Source organism: Echinops telfairi, unplaced genomic scaffold (assembly GCF_000313985.2).
Source record: "Echinops telfairi isolate 266 unplaced genomic scaffold, ASM31398v2 ScPeMD7_1;HRSCAF=3_0, whole genome shotgun sequence".
Lineage (NCBI taxonomy): Eukaryota > Metazoa > Chordata > Mammalia > Afrosoricida > Tenrecidae > Echinops > Echinops telfairi.
The window spans coordinates 32,827,370-32,847,926 of NW_022103896.1; the positions used below are offsets into that span (position 1 = coordinate 32,827,370).

The 20,557-nt window shown below is 37.4% G+C and overlaps 1 protein-coding gene across 2 annotated transcripts in view; it reads right to left on the reverse strand.

The window, feature by feature from the left end:
• Positions 1-20,557, reverse strand: part of OXR1 (oxidation resistance 1) — a 620,623-nt gene that overhangs the window by 352,755 nt on the left and 247,311 nt on the right. The window contains exon 1 of one of the 2 annotated variants that reach the window (XM_045287139.1): positions 968-1,090. The exons of the other annotated variant lie outside the window; for it this stretch is intronic. Coding sequence (XP_045143074.1) covers positions 968-990 — 23 coding nt within the window. The 5' untranslated portion in view covers positions 991-1,090. Of the gene's footprint in view, positions 1-967; positions 1,091-20,557 lie in introns of those variants that run through there. 2 annotated transcript variants of the gene reach the window in all.

A 20,557-nucleotide genomic window follows, 5' to 3' on the forward strand; every position in this document is an offset into this window, starting at 1 on the left:
AAAAAAAAAAAAAAACCTGCTTATTTAACTAAGAAGCAATTCATGGAACCCAGTTGCAGTAGAGAACTGCTCTTCAAATTGGTACTATCTACATTTCTGGCACAAGTGGAAGAGTAAGGACAAGTGAGTTAAGGTTAGGAAAACGGAAAAACTACAAATTAATTTCTTACTTTCACATATATATTGCCTTTATGTACAATTTCATTGATGCAGCTCTTCAATAAAATTACTTCAAATGTATCCCTGCCAGAGTTCTTATCTATTGCCATGGAAAAGCCATTGGCTAATTTGCCATAAAAAAATCTTTGTATTTTTTTTATCACAGATTTCAACAAAGATCATTTAAAATACTGATTACTTTGATGAATCACTCTATAACGGAATTGTTTTTCTATATATAAGTTCCGTTCAGTTTAATTTGAGGAGTTATGTTGAAACATAAAGCGGGAAGGAAAGAAGAACCAACAGGAAAATAATATTCATCCCATCCATGTAGGTCAACCGCATAGCTTGTCCTTCTTGTCTCTATCAGGAAGGTAGGCATGAGAAACAGTGAAAGGCAATGCTATTCCTGTGTGTGCCTGAAAGATTGGCTGGCAGTGGGAATCATCGTGAGGCTTCAGCCTACATAACAAATCATCTGAGGCTCAAACATTTCATCCTAAGCAGCATTAATCAGCCCTAACAAAGGTCATGCATTCGATCTGAAGATGAATTGATACAATGGCTGCCACAACGGGCTCAAACACAAGAACAACTGTCAGGATGGTGCAGGACCAGATGGGGTTTACTCTGCTGCACAGGTCGCTAGGAGTCAGCGCCAACTCAACAACACCTAAACACAACAATAGAGGTCAACAAAAATGTCTGGAACCCAAACATTCTGTTTTCCTTAATCCAATTCTAACAACTCTTTCTTTATGGGATACAATCATTTGCATTTAGGATTATGTAGTAAACCACTCACCATGATAGATTGGATACAGACATTGTAGCAACTGGAGAAGTCTTCTCTTGATTTCAGACAAGCGGATCAGTAGACCGGGCCACTGGGAATTTCAGCTTTGCCACTGGACTGGTGTATAAACCACTTAGCTATTCACGGTTTGAGAATATCTATAAAAAGAATGCATAGAGTGAGTTTTATTACCTAGTCTATCTGATCTTCCACCCTGGAAGATATCTGGATTACAGATATCAATAACTAGAGTCTGACTCCTAGCACCTTTACGACAGGTAAATGGTTTAGTCATGGTATGAGACACCCTGAAGAAATATATATTTAATTGTATATATTTTATTATCAAACTATGATGTATTTTATTATTAAATTACTATATTTTATATAGTAAATTTATAAATTTAAGCACATTATAAAACAAAGGTAAAATAAAACCAACCCTATGATAAGCTGAATGCCTTGCCTTTAAAATCAAGTGAAAGGTAAATAACGTGCCCTGAAGTGAGGAATAAAGGGAAAGAACAGAATGTGTTTTTAGAGACAGAACATGTTTAGCTCTATAAGCTCTCTCTAAACAAGGTTTACATATCTCGGATAAGAGACTCGGAACAAGAATCCTAAATTAGAGCAAATACTTAAAAACACTTCATTCCTTAACACATTCTGTGACCATATCCAAGGCTGTAACAAAAACTCTGATTCACTTACTACAGCAGAAAAAGTAAGAATTTACCCTAACATCTGGAAGTGAAGTCTGAATATATTTACATAACAAACATTTCCACACCTTTTTTTGAGCATCTACTGTAAATACAATCCTACTGTAAATACAATCCTTACGCAAGTATATCTTATTTCTTAAGCACTAAAAAAAATGCAATGTGCAAAGTGTTGTCCATGGATAAGTGCATGTGGGTGCCTGTAAGGGAACAGAGAACAAAACAAAACATAGTTCTAATGAATTATGTTTTTTTGCTTGTTTTTTCAGTCAGCCAATGGAATTTGCTGCTGTAAAGATTCATAACCAAAAGCAGCCCCATCCTAAAAATTAAAAATAAATAAATAAACTACTGTAATCAAGTGGAGTCCCATTCACAACAACCCTATACAGCAGAGTAGAACTCCTCCATTGAGTTTCAAACACTAAATCTTGAAAGGAGCCAACTGCCTCATTTCTGTCTCATAGAGTGGCTGGTAGAATCTACCGCTAGACCTGTGGTTCTCAACCTGTGGGTCGTGACCCCTTTGGGGGTCGAACAACTTTTTCACAGGGGTTGCCCGATTCATAACAGTAGAAAAATTACAGTTTTGAAGTAGCAATGAAAACAATTTTATGGTGGGGGGGAGGGGGTTACCACAACATGAGGAACTGTATGAAAGGGTTGCGGCATTAGGAAGGTTGAGAACCACTTACCTAGAAACTTTCAATCCCCAAAGAAACTTTCAGCTCCATCTTGTACTTTGTTTACTGTCAAAGTACACAGATTACTTCTACTAAGAACACAGGAATTCCAAATTCTCCCAAACACACAAAAGGCTATTTCATACTCTTTGAGTCCTGGTGGGGAAATCATTAAGTGTTGAATTGATAACTGCAAGTTCCCTGGTTCAAACCCAAAGCTTCTCCTGGGGAGAAAAATAAGGTTATCTGTTCCTGTAAAAGTTACAGCCTCGGAAATCCTCTATCTAGGGTGAGTGTGAGCCAGAATCCACTAGAGCAGTGCATGTGTGCGCGTGTGTGTGTGTGTGTGTGTGTGTGTGTGTGTAATATCTATCGCATGATTTATCTCAAAATTTCAGTGACAAGAGAAAAATATGTATTGAATATTATCTGATACAATTAATTTACTCTTCAAGATATTCTTGAGATATTTTTAGAGAGCTGGTATCTGGTTGGCATTAGTTGATTCCTAATCAAATTGTTTTTATTGAATTACTCTGGGTTTTGCCAAAAGTTTTCAGTGAGAAACATCATTAAAGAAAATAATAAGCAAAGCCAGGCCCACAAAATCAGCTACACTGTTTACAAAACTACCCTCCAACACATCAGTGTTACCTTTGGGAGTGCTCAAAAGGAAAACATGACGTCAGACTTCAGTCCCAGGAAAACTCTTATCCTAAGATTCGGAATTGCTTAGAACCAGGAGGTAGGAGAGTATTTCATTTACTAAGGCTTTGTTCTTGCTTTAATGTATGGGTCGTTCTGATGTGGATTTGTGAAATTAAAAAGAAAAAGGGTTCAAGCCTTTGGCCTATTTTTCAAAGCTGGCATTCGTTCCCCTTTTTAACACCAGCCTGCTTCTGATATAACTCACTTGATTCATCTATTGTTAGTAGAATGCACAGCGCAAAGGATAAGCCATTTCGATCCAGTCTACACGTACAATTCAGGGGCCAGGAGACCGGGTAGAGTGGTGGTTGCACGTTGAGCTGCAATCTGCCAGTGAGCACTCTGAAATACCAGCCTCTCTGCAAGAGCAAGGCAGAGATTTCTACTCCTGTCAAGAGTACTGTCTGGGAAGCTTACAGGGGCCATTCTCCCCTGTCCTGATAGGCTCTGATGAGTCAGCATTGGCTAGATGGCAGTGAGGGATTTGTTTGTTTGTGTGTAGGCATACTTGCTATACTTCCTATGGAATTATTCCACCACATTAATGTAAAGTCAACAGCCACAAAGCTGCTCATGTAAGTGTCCAAGGCGCTGTTGTGCATTTGAGCCCACCTAGATAAATCTGCAAATGAGTACAATGCTGAAGGCCAGTTACTTTACGACTGATTGTTAAACTCTTGTTGATGAGCATTCACATACATATGCAGGCCACAATTTCAGATTTGTTTACTTCTGCAGATCTACTGAAATCATAAGTAAAGAAGTTTGAGCCCTAGATGGTGCTATACTAAACTACTGCTGTTATAGGCAAAAGTGGCAATGGTATATTAATCTGGGACAACTTAATAGAAGTGAAAGATACAATTTTAGTTCTTGGGTTGAGGAAACTTTCCTAATATACTGGTAATATGTGTAATGTTAAAAAGTGCACTCTTTTCTTAATAACTACCAACCAGGCTTTTGACAAACTCATGGGTAAAATAAAATATATCTTAGGCAATTTCATATTTTCTGACTTAAAAACTAGAAGCTTATAAGTAAATACTTGAACACTAAAAAATGTATGGTGACCATTCAGTGAAATTTCAGTAATCACTCTAACACCCATTTTGGAATTAAGCTATATTTTATTTTTATTTAAAGTTTGGGGGATAGGGTGGGGAGGGAATAAATAAAATGTATATCTATCTGATCTATTATTTCTGAGAATAATATCAATACATTATGTACCCACTAAGTATTCCATCAAGTTAACTGAGTTAAACAACCAAAGAAGCCTATCCATTTATATGCTTTGATGTTTCCCCAAGGCTTCATCCGTGAGTCTGTTATTCCTTTAAATGGCACTTAGTTAAACACATCAAAGCAATGTTCCCAGAGAAAACATCTTTACAATCGTTAGATAACTTCTAATTTTCTGTTCATTTTGATGATTCACAATCTTTCCACAAGTTGTGGACATCAGTCTGCATACTTGAATATGATGAGTTCCTAGCTAACAGCCAAAATTCAAACACTACTGAGTCACCATCTGCCATTGTGGAACAAGGGAAGGAACATATCTTCAGGGTAAAGGAAACTTTAAAAAAATAAACAGTATATGTCAAAGCATAGGCCCAAGAGTTATCGTTAGGCCACTATTTCAGTGCAAAACTAATGGAAATCCTACGTGACCGGTGGGTTTGAACTGCCAACCTTGTGGCAGCAGTCAAAATGCTTAAACCACAGTATCAAGTGACCCCTTTCTTGCACTAACCAAACCAAATGAAACCCACTACTATCAAGTCTGTAAATCTTTATAGAAGCAGGTAGCTTTAACATTCTCTGCTGAGCAACTGGTAGATTTGAACTGCCGACCTACTGGTAAGCTACCCAATGCCTACCTAGCTTCTCAGCCTGCTCTTCTTGTACTAAAGTGAATCTAAATAAGAACGACATGCACCTGATCAAACTTAGCTACAAATTCCACTCAAAGACACACTTGGGATAGGATCTTGTTCATAAAGAGGTAGAGGGGAAGGGGCTGCCGGTATATATATGATGTGAGTGTGTGGTGGTGGTGATGGGGGAACCCTGACATTCTCGCTACTTCTGCGATCCTTACACATAATGTCTAACAGGACACAGACACGTCTTTCTGGAAGAACTGAATGATTATGGTCAGCGTGGATGTGAGCCAAATACGTATTCCAGTACCTTTCAAGCTGTTTTTATACCCTCTTGATTCCTGTACCGGAAGTACAGTCTTTGTACAGGGTTGAGAAACCCCCCACCTAGAAACCTCAGATCAGCGCAGATGGTAACCTTGGAGACAAGCTAATGCAAAGCTTTCTCTGTCCCTTCACTGCAGTGCAGCTGTCATTTACTTGTACTAAAGTCATTTCATGGGAGATCTGAGTATTCAATTGAACAAGTCAGTAATTGGTTTAAAACACTTATCAAAAAGGCTTGGCTGAGTTGATGATCATCATAAGCAACCACTTGAGAGATATCCCCTCTATCCAAATAGAGGAAGTAGCTACTATCTGTAGAGAAATAAAATTATGGGGTTTAGGGTAATTTTAAGATAAACCCCATTTTTAATTAACAAAAACCACTCCAATGTAGGGTGGGATTATTTTCTTCTGACTAATTCAATGAATCAGTATTCCACAATTTAAAAAATACATTTCATTTTATTCTAATATAAAATATAAACACAATTTTCCACTTGTGCTTGGATCTCATGTTCCTTTGCCTACTTCTCTCACAGTTGCCTTGTAGTTCTCTGCCCTCTGACCTCTTGATTGTCTATACAAACTTACCTTGCCTCAGCTAACTTTAATACTATTCCTTTCTACTCCTTTTTCCCTCACTGACAAGCTCTACAAAATATTACTCTAAGGTCTTTGCCTTTCCCTTTCCACCAACAACTTGTTTCTGGTTTCTCACCATTAATGAACTGGTAATAGTTTACTTCAAAAGCCAATAGCCATTCATCAGAGGAAATATTCGGTAGGCATACGGCGGACCGCTTGCTTTTGAACGCTGCTTCCCCGATTTCTAGAGCACTGAAATAGCCAGGCTTCCTGACTTCTCGGCTCTTCATTGTTCTGTCATCGCTCTCCCAGGTCCTTTTTGTTGTTATTCTCCAAAGTCCAAATATTAGATAACCCCCACATTTCTACCTAGGTAGCTAATAATTATTCTTGAACTCCAGAAATAATTTTTCCAAGCTATTTATCAACGTTACCAAGTCCTATTATTTTTAAACCATACAATAATATCTCTTTAAGAAGTCATCTCCTTTTTATTCCTACACCACCAGCCAACTGCGAGTCATTGTCGTTGGTCTCCTTCAGCTTTGTTCCCCTTCCGGTTTTTCAAAAGCCTCTGAACCATATTTTAGAACAAAATATAAAGAAAGGACCAACATGCTGGTGTTGGTCTTTCTAAGCACAAAAACATTAAAGAAATACTCCAAATACACTAAAACATCTTTAACACTATAAGACTGCAATAATAATGGTTTCACTGGCATCTCAAAGTTGCATCCATTTGCCATTACAAATCATTATATATAATTTGAGTTTTTAATATGATAGGCACTAAGGAGAGTAGACCACAATTGATACAGTCAGATGTTGCTCAAATGGATGCTATGTGACACATGACTGTTTTTATATATCACTATGTGTGTACTTTTGAGAAAAAGCACAAAAGCAAAAGAAATATAGTGGTTTTAGTCACCTATCTGGATTCCCAAGTTCCTCAAGAGTAAGAATTAGACTTCACCTTTTTTACCCTAGTCACTATGATAGGTTTTTGCTGTTGTTATTTCAGTTCACAGCCATCCACATGACAGAGTGGGACTGCCACATAGGATTTTGTTGACTGTAATCTTTACAGATTCAGATTCTGATGTATGTATTTGAATCATCAATCTTTCTGTTAGCAGAGAGCTAAACCATCAAGACATTAGGGCTCCTTATATGTTCCCTAAACCCCTGTATTACCTAGCATAACTTATTATCTAAGTCAAATGATCAATAAATGATTTTTAGTTGAATTATTTGATTATGCAATATTATGCAAATTATTTTCTTCTGTTTCATAATTAAGGGAACTACACAAAAGACTCAGTCTTTCTAGGAAAATACAAGCTACTTCCAAGAAGATAAATCTGACACCTAAGAGCTCCCCTGTTGATAACCACTGGTGGGTGAGCTGTCAGTTGTAGGTTACACCTATTTTTTTAGGAAAAATGGTAGCTCTAGAAAGAGGCATTTTTCCCAGGTACAGATTATAAGAAAATATATTTACATGACAGTTTTTGCTCAGGAAATGTGATCGTTAGGTTCACTGTGCCAGCTCGGCCTCTATAGGAACATGAGGGTGGAGTATAATCAGGTCACAGCTTGATTGGAGTACAACTGAGATAAATGCTTTCCAAGGCTGGCATCATGTCTTTCTTGTTCCCTGGTGACCAGACCAGCGTGCTGCTGCTAGAGCTAATTCTTCCCCTCAACCATGTGCTGCACTATCTGTGGGCTGAGTCAACCCATGGGCCATGTTGCCTTACCATGCATAACTAAAGCTTGACGCTCCTGTGAGACCTGCATTGCCACGCTGCTGGTGGATCGTGTTCCCTTGCATACATTGCTAGTGCTTGAGACCCCACTGGGGCCTGTTTTGCTAAAATCCCACACATCTGACTATAGCTGCCCCACCCTGCTGTCTTCTGCCTGCTGCCTGCAGGCTGACTCTACCTGTCTTGCCTGAGGCAGATTCCACTGTCTGCTTCCTTGATCTTGGACTGGCAGCCCTCATGAGTTAAAGGACTTCCAGTATATTAGTTGTTCCATGAAAGTGAATTGAACTGAGCCCTCGGTGCTGCTGTGTGGATTAATTAGCCATTGTATTCCTTCTCGCTGTAAAAAACTATCCTTTTATATATGTATAATCAATCATAAGTATCCTGGTTTTGTTGATCTAGAGAACCCTGCCTAACACAGGAAAATATGTTCTTCATTTGGGAAATATTCAAAAATATCCAATATGATCAAAATCAATTTACTTCTTTTTAAAAAAGTATATTTTTCCTGAGCCTGGGGAAGAAGTGAATTTTCTAAAAAAAGCCCTCACCTTTCGTTCTTCAGGCACAGACAAGCCTCATTAAAACTAAAAACTAGAGAGCTTCTGCCTTCTGGAGCTAAACAGAGCGGCACACAACATCAGAGAATGTCATGGAAGGGTCAGGGACTCCCACCTAGGTAGATACCCAGCAGAAAGATAATGCTGCCACTGGCAACATGAATTAGCGGCAGAAGATTGTCCAGACATTCATGCTTAGGTTAAAAAAAAAATCATTTTTTTTTTAGCTAATCATCCAAACTGTCTTTTTTTCTCTTTCCTATAGCAGCACCTACTCAATCACCTTGTCACAAAATCTTCATTTTATTACATAAAAACTCACTCAAATCTGAAGCCTAACTCTTTATGATCTTATAAAACATTATATTTGTAATACATGGATTGTCAAAAATTGTTATTCCTGAAATAATCATTGAATGCCTCCTTTGTCAATCAAGTCCTATGATGTGAGAGTCATATAATAGGCAATTTAGTCTTCAACATTTCCTTCAGGTCCCTGGGGTGTTCAGAGTTACAAAAGTATACCTTTTTTAGTATAACGTCAGCTTTATAACTTCTCCCAAGCAGTATAAGTCTTTTTTTGGTTCTTTTTTCTTCTTTATCTTCTCACAAGATGACAATTATAATTAAAAAGTCATATCACAAAAATGCTATTAATGAAAATCAGTTTTGGTGTGTGTTTGTGGTAACTTTGTCAATAATTTTCTGCAGTTTACTGGAAAGGACAGCTGCAGCCTCATTACAGAGAAGCTGTCTCCTTTCTGATTTTACAGGATGACGTTTCACATAGATTTAAATATTTAGTACAATCCAGAAGCCCAATGCACTGCAGCAAAGTGCTCATCTCTTAGCAGAAAGGATTTCAATACAAGCCCACCCAGTGGATCTGTAGAAAAAGCAAGCTAACAATGTGCTTCAGTGTAATAGTTCGGTTTATTGTGACAACCTGGCCAATAGGAACATGTGAGATTAATCAGGTTGCAGTTTGATTGGAAGGCAAGAGATAAATGGCTCTGCAAGGCCCGTCCCCTACCTCTGCTTGTGTTACTGCTTTAGTTAGTTCCCTGTATCAATGTGTGCGCTACACTACCTGTGGGCCAAGCCACACTGTGGATCACATTGCTAGAGCTTGAGGCGCCTGTGAGACCGGCTTTGCCACACTGCTGATGCATTCATCATGTGAGCCTGAGGCTGCTGGATCCTGTAGCTTTGCATTGCTTGAGTTTGTTATCCCATCCAGGCCTGCTTCACTAAGCTCCTGAGCTACTGATTGTTGGTGACCCACCCTGCCGTTTGTGGCCTGGGAGCAGACTCTTGCCTGACTAGCCTGAGGGAAGACTCAGCTGTCTGCTTCCTTGACCTTGGACCCATAAGCCCTTGAGCTAATGAGCTGTTATATTCCCTCTTGCTGTATAAACCTATCCATAGCTATATATTTGGTGTCCTGGTTTTGTTTCTCTAGAGAAACCCGACTAACACAGTCAGGAAAGCCCACAGCTAGAGAAACGATCCGTGGGGCAGTTCTATTCGGTCACAGAGGGTTGCAATGAATTAGATGCAATTCGACAGCATCCAACAACAGGACCAGTCCAGGCTCGCCAGCTCAAACTCAGTTTCTGTACCAAAAGACGAAAGCCTCTCATGGCCTTTTGCTCCAAATCTTCTCCTAGAAAGCTCGCAGGGCATCTAAACCGTTTCAGTGATTACGACGATCAGTTCTAAGGCTGAAATGACTTTTCAAAAAATACTATGCTGTGCTTGAGAAACACAGTATAGCTTTCAAAACCAGCAATCACAATATAATATTGTTTTAAATGTTCTCATGGAGAAGAAATAATCATAAGCATTTGAAGTAAGAATGTGCATACAACCAGCCAAGTTTGTGATACCCTTTGTCTTTCAAGTGTTAATTTCTTTCAATATCCACTTCACCTCTTCAGTGTTTATTTTAACTTCTCTCTTAATGATTTTCTAGGCCTCTTATGCTCACCAAGTTTAATCACAGGTCTTTTAACTTTCTTAGGAGACATGTACATGCTTCTATAAAAAAACTGCTGAGTTTTGACTGAAGGACACTTGTCCCTCCGATGAAGGGTCCAAAGTCCATAAGATGAAATTTTGCCTTCCTTCATCTAAGGAGTATTCCGGCTGTACTTCTTTGAAGACAGATTTGTTTGTCCATGGTACTTTCAATATTCTTCTTCAGCATGGCTTGGGTCAGGCATATCAAAATCCTCAAAGTGATATACTTGCTTTAAAGAATCCACTTGCAGTAAATTTGTATATAGATCAATAAGTAGTCATTGGAAAAGAACAAGAGGATACTCTGCACTTTACACTCAGGAAAGATATGCAATCAGGGTTTTTTATCAGAATTATTCAATCTGTGTGCTATGCAAATAATCAGAGAAGCTAGGCTATATGAAGAACATGATGTCAGGATTGAAGGAAGACTAAGTAATGACTTGTGATATGCAGATGACTTAACAATGATTGCCGAAAGTGAAGAGGACTTAAAACACTTAGTGATTAAAATCAAGGACTATAGACTTTGGTATTAATTATACTTCAATGAGAAGAAAACAAAAACAAAAAATCCTCATATCTGGGCCAGTAAGCAGCACCATGACAAATAGAGGGAAAATTGAAGTTGTTGGGGGTGTTATATTACAACACCCATGGAAGTTGCAGTCAAGAATAAAACTGTAGTAAATTAAAAAACAAACAAACAAATCTACTATGACCAAAATCAGAACTACTCTTCATTGGGGCTCTAAGAATGTAAAAACTTCCAGGGGCAGACAGAATCATCTTTCTTCCACTGAGCAGCTAGTGGGGTTTGAACTACCAACCTTGAGGTTAGTAGTCCAATGCTTACCCTACTAACCCAATAGGGCCAGTTGGTTGTCTAAACTTAAATATAAACTTAAGTCATTGCTTTCTGCTGGGTTCTTTGTTGTTTTTATATTCTTCACTGACAACACATCATTGAATGTCAACTAAATGAAAGACATTGCTTTATGTGCAGGAATATGGCAGAAGACCAAAAAAAATAGTGTTGTCTTTATGTGGTTCATTTCTCAATGAAGGAAAAATATAATGGGAAAAAATTATAAAGAAATGATAAGTGCTACTAAGAAAATCAAAGTGAGGTAAAGGAGAAGCAGTTGAAAGGGACTACTTACTATTTTAGATAGAGTGGTCAGAAAAAGCAATCTAAGGAGGTGATATTTATATAAAAAAATGTTAAAGGGAATGATATTTGAATTTCTTTCTAAAAGATTTATTGATTTTGAAGACTTGTTACAAGTTGCATCAATAGCAAAAATAGGATACTGAGTGGCTCAGGTAAGTTTTATGAAGCAAGTTATTATACATAGTTTTGCTTCCTTACATGGGATAAATGAAAGAAAATGAAAGTGCTTCATGGTGCCTCAGGGTAGATGGGTATTACTGAGATCATTAAAGTGGGAAGTGTCTTTCTTTCTTTTCTCTTGTGGACAATTACTCTGAACATGATCGATTAGTTGGCTGATGCTAACAAATACGATAGAAAAGTTTAGTTAAGAGTAAAATTATTCCTTGTAAACATTTTTTAATTGAATGACTGCTTTAAGGATTCCACGCAGAACATAATTCAATGAAAGACATATTCGTTGATTTAGCAAATGGTTATAGACCACATCCTAGTTTCCATCTTGTTCTAGAACGTACAAAACACAGATTCTGTCCTCGTGAAATGTGAATTCTGCTTTAAATTTCTGGTGACAATTGCACATAGAAATGTGGTATTTATAAGGTGCCATCAAGTTGGTGCCAACCCAAAGCGGACCTATGCAGAACAGAAGGAGCCATGGCCTGGTCCCGTGACCTCTTTACAAGTGAACAATTATGTTTAAGCCCACCCTTGCAGCTGCTGTGTGAATCCATCTCATTGAGGACCTCCCTTTTTTTGCTGCTCCTCTACTTCCCCAGCATCCTTTGCTCCAGACACTAGTATCTCCTGACAATACGCCCAAAGTACTTGAGACAAAGCCTTGTCATCTTGGCCTCTAAAGAGCATTCTGGCTGTACTTTCTCCAAGACAGATTAGTTTGCTCTTCTAGCGATCCAAGGATATTTTCCATATTTTGCATCAGCACCACAATTCCAATGCATCAATGCCTCTTCAGCTTGCCATACTCGTTGTCCAGCATGTGCCTTGTGCATACTCACCGGTCATTCCTATGCATATGAAGCAATAGAAAAAACCAATGCTTAGGTCAGGTGCACCTTCGTCATCAAAGTGGCATCCTTGCTCTTGACCAGATTTTTTTTCTTGCGCAATGCAACACGTTATTCACTTTCCTGACTGCAGCTTCGATGGGTGCTGATGCCGTCTAAGAGAAAGGAAATCCTTGACAACTCCAATCTTTTCTCCATGATCATGATGCTATCTGTTGATCCAGTTGTGAGGATTGTGGTTACACTGGGTGTCAATTCAAACGGAAAGCAGTAGTCTTTAATGTTCATCAGTAAAACACCTCCAGTCCTCTTGACTTTCAGCAAGCAAGGCTATGCAATCTGAATATCAAAATCTGCTAATAAGCCTTCCTCTATCCTGATGCTACATTCTTCTTCATATAGTCCAGATTCTTAGATTATTTTCTTAGCATACAGATTGAATAAGTATGGTGAGTGTATAAATACCCCTCTTTTGATTAATGATAGCAATGCAAGAGGGCAGAAAATATTCACAATTCACACTGCTAATTGATCAGATCACAATATAGTAAACTTACCAAAATGGTCTGTTATAGCTTTATCCAATTTAAAAGCATAGCAACAAGATAACAGTCAAATACATATTTCACCTCCAATACTAAATCTTTATGTTTCATATGATATCAAGAATCACGAAATATGACTTAGAGACTCCGAAGTTATAAAGCATGGCTAGTTTAGACAACAATGACAGTTTCTGGATCATAGTTGTGGACCATTTCAGATAGAGCTCAACTTAAATGGAATCCTCAAAGATTTCACAACTTATGAGTTCAGGGTTTGTCTAAACCTCTAAAAACCTAAATCAGCTTTTCGTTGTTGAGATAGTTGTTCCGATTTTATGTCTCCCATATGCACAATTCTACACAGTAAATAAAAGTGCCTTGGAAAAGCACCTAAAGGCAGACACAATACATTTCTCCTTTAACATAAGTGAAAGGTGCATTCTAAGTACTCAACTGAGACGGCATACTTCCACCTCATCACCTACCAAAGAGCAACGTTTTATTTGTTCCCTCATGAATTAAAAGCAAGAGAGATTAATTCCAGGACATTAATAATTAGAAGTCTGAAATGTTTAGGATATATGACAAAAATTAAAAATTAAATAACTTCAAGGCCATATTTATAAACAATTTAGAAGTGGTTTAACAATGAGCATTTCCAATAGCAACAATTCTACAAAGTTGATACCTCCAAATTTTGAATTATACCCCAAGGGAGAGTAGGTAACACTATGGCTTCTGGCTAGCCATTTAAAGGTGGGCAATCACAATATATATCGGTTCAACAGGGAAATGGAATTATATCATTGGTCTGTGACAAAGTAAAAGCAATACTTTATTATTATTATTATTTTATATATTGTTCTAATATATAAGTATTATTCTATTATTTATTAATACCATTACCTAAAGTCTTCACAAGCATTAAGGTTATAAAATGTTGCTCTCAATGTCTTCTAGGAAACATTAACTCTTAAATTATATGCCATATAACAATATTAAATATATGTTATCATACATGTAACAATACATGTGTTAGGTATTTCATTATTCAGGATGCTTTCGTGAAAAATCATGCATTAATAATAAAACAGTATAATGAGTATATGTGAATATACAGACATATACATGCACATGCACACACATATAAACACATGCACATACACATACGCACATGCCACAAACGCATATCCATAAGGATTCAAAAAGTTCATGAAAAAGGAAATTAAAAGAGAATGAAATTCTTCCAGAACCTTTTTGAACCCTACTCAAGCATGTATACCCAAAACACAAAGCATGTATACCCAAAACCACTGCCATATAGTCATTTCTAATTCATAGAGACCCTGTATAGGGTTTCCAAAGTATTGTAAATCTTGACAGGAACAGACAGACACATCTTTCTCCCTTGGAGTGGCTGAAGGGTTTGAACCACTGACCTCGTGGTTAGTATTTTAATGCTTGCACAACTGGACCACCAGGCTCACTCACTTTCACTCTCTCTATGATATATATGCCAATTCTATGTCAGGATGACCCTAGAGGACAGAGTAGATCTGTCTTATGGGGGTTTGTAGGCTGTAAAAATTATTGGTATAAATCCCCAGTTCTTGCCTTCCATATTGCAGCTAGTGCCTTGGTTGTTGAAGTACCAACAGGGTAGTTAGCAGCTGAGTGCTCAACAAGTGTGCCACTATATATAAATATCTATGCTACATGTTTGTTTCTATATCTACTTACATATTCAGTGTTTTGTAAGTTTATGTTAATATATACTTCTATATATGTGTATTTCTCCTTATTTTCAGATAAATTAATAAATCAAGCATATAATATTGTATTAGGTATGTCCTATGATTCAGTGGCAGCTAGTATTTAGGAAATTCTCTTATTTTTATGATAAAACATTTCCCACAAATGATATATATATAGCTAAAATAGACGATAAATAATTTAAATCGTTTTCCATTTCTTCCATGACTTAATGCCTTTTCTTCTTTCCTTGTACATTTCTCAGGGAACAATAATTTCAAATTTTAATTTTCTATTTTGTTTTCTCGTTTTATTCCATAAGCCCATATCATATGCAGAACACTATTCTAGACTATAAAATCCCCTTCATATAACTAAAAACCTCCTTTAACTTGTTTTCAGCCATTAATATGCCATATGATAGAAATATTTAGGCCTTAAAAATGTAGTAAAATATCATCAGGAAAAAAATGGAAACAAGCATATTCATGAGTTATCTGTGTACTTCTATATTAATTTATGAAACTAAATATTGTAAGTCATGCTTTCTAACTCAGATATTGCCTAATTAGAAAATTAACTAACATGGCTGTTTGATATGAAATTTAACCATATTTGTAAAGTGCAAATATAATTTTATTTATTAAAGGCTTATAATATCCTATAATCACATTATAGATGCTTGCCTAATAAAGTTTAAATTAGCTTCAGTGACTAAATGACTCTTGATGGTAGTATAAGCTATTACCTTAAGGAAATGTCAACATTTTCAGGTCATTAAAAATCCATTCTGGCCTAGAACTTATGATATGAAAAACCAGGAGCCTTCCTCAACCTGATGGAGTGCCAGATATAATTCCATTTGGGGTTCATCTCCGATGGAGAACTGTAGGAGTCCACATAAAACAGAATACCTGCAGAAGTGCAAGTTTAAGTTGTACAGTGGCTTGCCTAAAATGCATCACTTAATAATGAGGCTTGGGGGGGTGCCTAAAATGCATCATTTAATAATGAGACTTGGGGGGGGTGACAATTGTGCTGAAATCAGGTAAAGTTGACAGAAACAATTAGATTCCAATGCAAGAGGTTGAAATTTGGCACAAGTCTAAATATGAAATGTAAAAGGGAGGTAGCAATATATTTGAAAAGGATTGCTAGGTTAGTTATCCCTTGGCATCCCAAGCCCCTAAAGACGAGGTGATATCAATGAGTCAGGCCCGGAACCTCCAAGGTAAGTGTCTCATTCATAAGACCGTCCCTCAGGGACTATGGAGTCCCTACAGCCAACCGTCTGTTCTTTTCTACATCACAAAGGAAAAATACTCGATGTGCTTGGTGACACATGTCATGTTGGAACAGCCTTTGCTCCTCTTCCTCACTCTAAGTCACTCCACTTCACCTTACCTAACAGAGAATATCTACAGAAAAAAACACAGCTATTAACATACTTAATGATGAAAGACTAAATCCCTGCCCCCCAGCATGCTGCCTCCTGCCTCATCTATCCAATACTGTACTAGGGGTTCTAGCCAGAAAAATTAGGCAAAGAAGTAAAATAAAAAGCATCTGGATTGGAAAGAAAAAGCAAAATGAACTCTTTTTGCAGAGTTTAGCTAGGACTATTGTATAAAAACCTATACCCTAGGGATGTTTACAGAATGTACAACCAAGTATAGATAGTGATGAACAATATAAAAATGAAGCTAAAAAAGCAATTCCATTCATGATGACATATAAAACAATAAAATAGTAGGAATCAATTAAACAAAACTAAAGCAAAGCAAGACACTGAAAATTACTAAACAGTTTTGAAAAAGATTACACAAAACTCAAATAAGTGGAAATATACTATATTCATGGATTGGAACACTTAATACTATGATTATAATAATACTCCCAAACTGATGTCCAAGATTAATCCAATCCCTATCAAAATTCCAAATGGCATTTTTATAGGAATTGATAAATCCTAAAACTTACATGGAAAATAATAAATAAATATTAACTAAATAATCATAAAAGAGAATAACAAAGTAACAGAACTTGCACTTCTTGATTTTAGATCTGAATGCAAAGCAATGAGCCATTGGAATAAGGAAAAACAAAAAGCTCACGCAAACAGAAGCAAAAGTTCAGAAACAAATCCATATATCTATCGCCCATTAATTTTAACCACAGTTGCCGAAACAATCTAAAGAAGGAAAATAGTCTTTTGATTTTTAGACAGGGACAACTGGGTTTTCACTAGCAGAATGAATTTGGACCTCACCTCACACCATATACAAAAATTAACTCAAACTAAACTATAGATTTACATACCCTATGTAAAAGCTGATGGTACAAAACTGTTAGAAGTAAATTAACACAACCTTCAGGAACGTAAATTGGGAAATGGTTTGATAGGTATGACAACTAAATCGCAAGGGAGGAAATGGCATGGAGACAATGTCTGGGCTCCCCTGGCTTCAGCAGAGAAAAGGAGAATCCACTTCCACAGGAGACTCAGGCTGATAGAGGTCACAAGACAGAGGTCACACATACCTTCATCCTCCATCCTTCTTTATCCTGTCCTGACACTCAGCATCTCTCCCACGGCACTCTACTTCTCTACTGTGCACAGAACTCACAGACAACAGCCACAATTATGAGGACTTATTACAAGTTACCACAAGTCTAGATCAGAAAACATTAAAGATTCACTCCTGTGTCCACAGCAACACCTCTTCTCAACTAGCAGCCGTATCTCTATTGGGTCCTCAGCTTCCCAGTTTTGTGGTTCCTTGGGCTCTCCCTTGTTCCAAGAGGCAGGAAACCCAGCACTGTACCGCGTAGTTTTAACAAGACTCCTCTGCTCTCTCTCATGATCTCAGTGCTGTGGCCTCTGGTGGCTTTACCACTTCAGACAGAAATCTCACATCAGGTCCCCTGGTGGCTCTTCTTTTTGATGGTCATGAGTTTCTCTTTGCCTATGTCTGATCTGGGCCACTCTTCTATACCCAGTGGAATGGCAAAATGATAAATCCCCTCTATTAGTGTTTCATACACCCTATCCGCATGGTCCTACCCAATATTTCGGTAGGAGTCACAGAGGTATACAAAGAAGAGTCACACCAAGTAATTTTGCTTCACCATAGCAAGTAACAACAAAAAGATAAATAGCATGCTTTAAAACTAAGAAAATTTTCCTATTAATGAACACTATCAAGAAAGTGAACATAAGCAACAGAATTGGAGAAAATATTTGTAAATCATATTTCTGATAAGTGTTTAGTATACAGAAAAACCCTTATATATATATTGAGTTGAAATAAATACATTGCTTACAACTCAATAATAAGAAATAACCACGTTAATATATGCATAAATGTTTTAAATATAGACATTTCTATAAATGAGATATATAAATAGCCAACATGCACATGAGAAGATCATCACTATCATTAGTGGCTAGAGAAATGCAATCTAAAAACGATGAAATACTACTGCTCACCAACTCCACTAAGATGGCACCACAGATAACAGAGCAAGTGTTGGCTCTAATGTTTAGAAATGTGAACGCTCACACATGGTTGGTAAAAGAGCCCAGACCTTACAGAAAGCAGTCTGCAGTTCCTACAAACATTAAACAAGGAGTTACTGTATACCAAGTATCTCCCCTCCTGAATAGCAATGGAAGAACATTGAACATCCATATCCAGGCGCAAATGTTCCTAGCAGCTTTATTCATAATAGCCCAAATGCAAAACAACCCAAATGTCTGATGAAAGGATAATAAAATATAGTAGATCTACACAATTAAATATGAAAATGAATAAAATACTTTTACATGCTGCAATGTGAAACAAGCTTTAAAACATGCTAAGTTACAGAAGCAAGATGCTAAAGTCAATACAGTATGAATCCATTCATATGAAATGCCCAGAATAGGCAAATCCAGAGAGCGGTAGATCTAGTTGCCTAGAGCTGCAGGGGGAGTAATTCCGAATGAATACAAAGATTATCTTGGAGTAATGAAATGTTTTGGAATCAGCAGTGATGATTGTACAACTCTACAAATAATCTAAAAACCACAACTTTTATCATTCAAAATAGTGAAGTTTATTGTGTATCAATTATATTTTAAAAATAACAGCAACAATCTGGGAGGACTTCAAACAGTTCATAGGAAAATGGATTTGAAAGGAAAGGAAAATTTCCCATGACCTATATGAAGTTCCCATGAAAGATCTAATGCAGTGGTTCGCAACCTTCCTCATGCCGCAACCCATTAGTACATTTCCTCATGTTGTTGTGACGCCCCAGCCATAAAATTCTTTTCGTTGCTACTGCATCATGGTGATTCTGCGACTGTGATAAATCGGGCGACCCCTTTGGGGGTCGAACAACCCACAGGTTGAGATCTGCTGCAATGGGTTTCCAAAGGAAGTGTGACTGCTAGAAGGTTTCAGTCTCAATGATAAAATACAAATTTCTAAAGCCCAATTTTGCCTTTCTCAGAATTTCTTATGATCAGTTCGGGTTCTAGTAAATGTGTGCAGTTCCCTACCACCAAGTGATTTAGACATCAGAAAAGTATAATTTGTTATGATAATCATTTCAAGTCTCTTAAACAGCATGACAAGATTTTAAGTGTCAATTTCTCACCCAAAATATTTGAGAAAGTGGAGATTGAAACAGCTAAACCAAATGAAATAAGAACTATAGCAAAGACAGTTTCTTAAAACACTAAATGGAAAGCTCATATTTGGAAGGTATTAATATAGTGTGTTAACCTAAAATTTTCTTGATCGCTCATGGGTATGACTTGGGCTAGGTTCCAGAAGGTCCACAGTTTGAAACCACCAGCTGCTCCATGGTGGGAAAGAAAGAGTTTCTACTCCCACAAGCAGTCTCAGAAACTCACAGGGGCAGTTCTGCCCGGTCCCATAGGGTCGCTATGAATCAATATTGACTCAATCCCCAAACAGCACAACATACATCCTAATGCAGTGCACCAGGAGAAACCAAATTTTACCTCATAAAGAAAGTCTTGATAACTTTTATTTAATTGAAATTACTCCAAGATTTTTCTTTGACTACAACAATGAACACCCAAAGTCAAATCCTGAAACAAACCAAAAGTGTAGAAACTAAATAACACACTATTAAACTGCCAGAGGTCAAAAAAATACTACAAGAAGATCCATAAATTTCTTTGCACCAAAATGAAAGAGGATAAGATAAAGGCAGAGTTCAGAGGGAAATTTGTAGCAATATATGCCCACATGATAAAAGGAGAAAGAGCTGAAACTAACAGCTACCTCAACATCGCCAAGAAATAGAGATAAGAGTAAGTGAGGCTATCCATAGTCTGTTATGATCCACGCAGTAGAATGTCTTTGCATAGTCAATAAAACACAAGCAAACATCTTCCTGGTGTTCTCTGCTTTGAGCCTAGATCCATTTGACATCAGCAATAATATCTCCTGTTGCATGTCCTCATCTGAATCAGGCTCCCTGTCAAGGTACTGCTGCAACCATTGCTGGATGATCTTCGGCAAAATTTTACTTACGTGTGATATCAATTATATTGTTCTATAATTTGATAATTCTGTTGGGTCACCTTTCTTTGGAAAAGGTACAAATATGGATCTGTTCCATTCAGTTGGCCAAGAGCGATCTTTCAAATATCAGCATAGCTGAGTAAGCACTTCCAAGTGCTTCATCAGCGTGTTGAAACATTTCTATTGGTATTCCTTCAACTCCTGGAACCTTGTTTTTGGCTAATGCTTTCGGTGCAGTTTGAACTTCTTCCTTCAGCAGAAGGACAGGAATTTAACTGCAGCCCCCAGC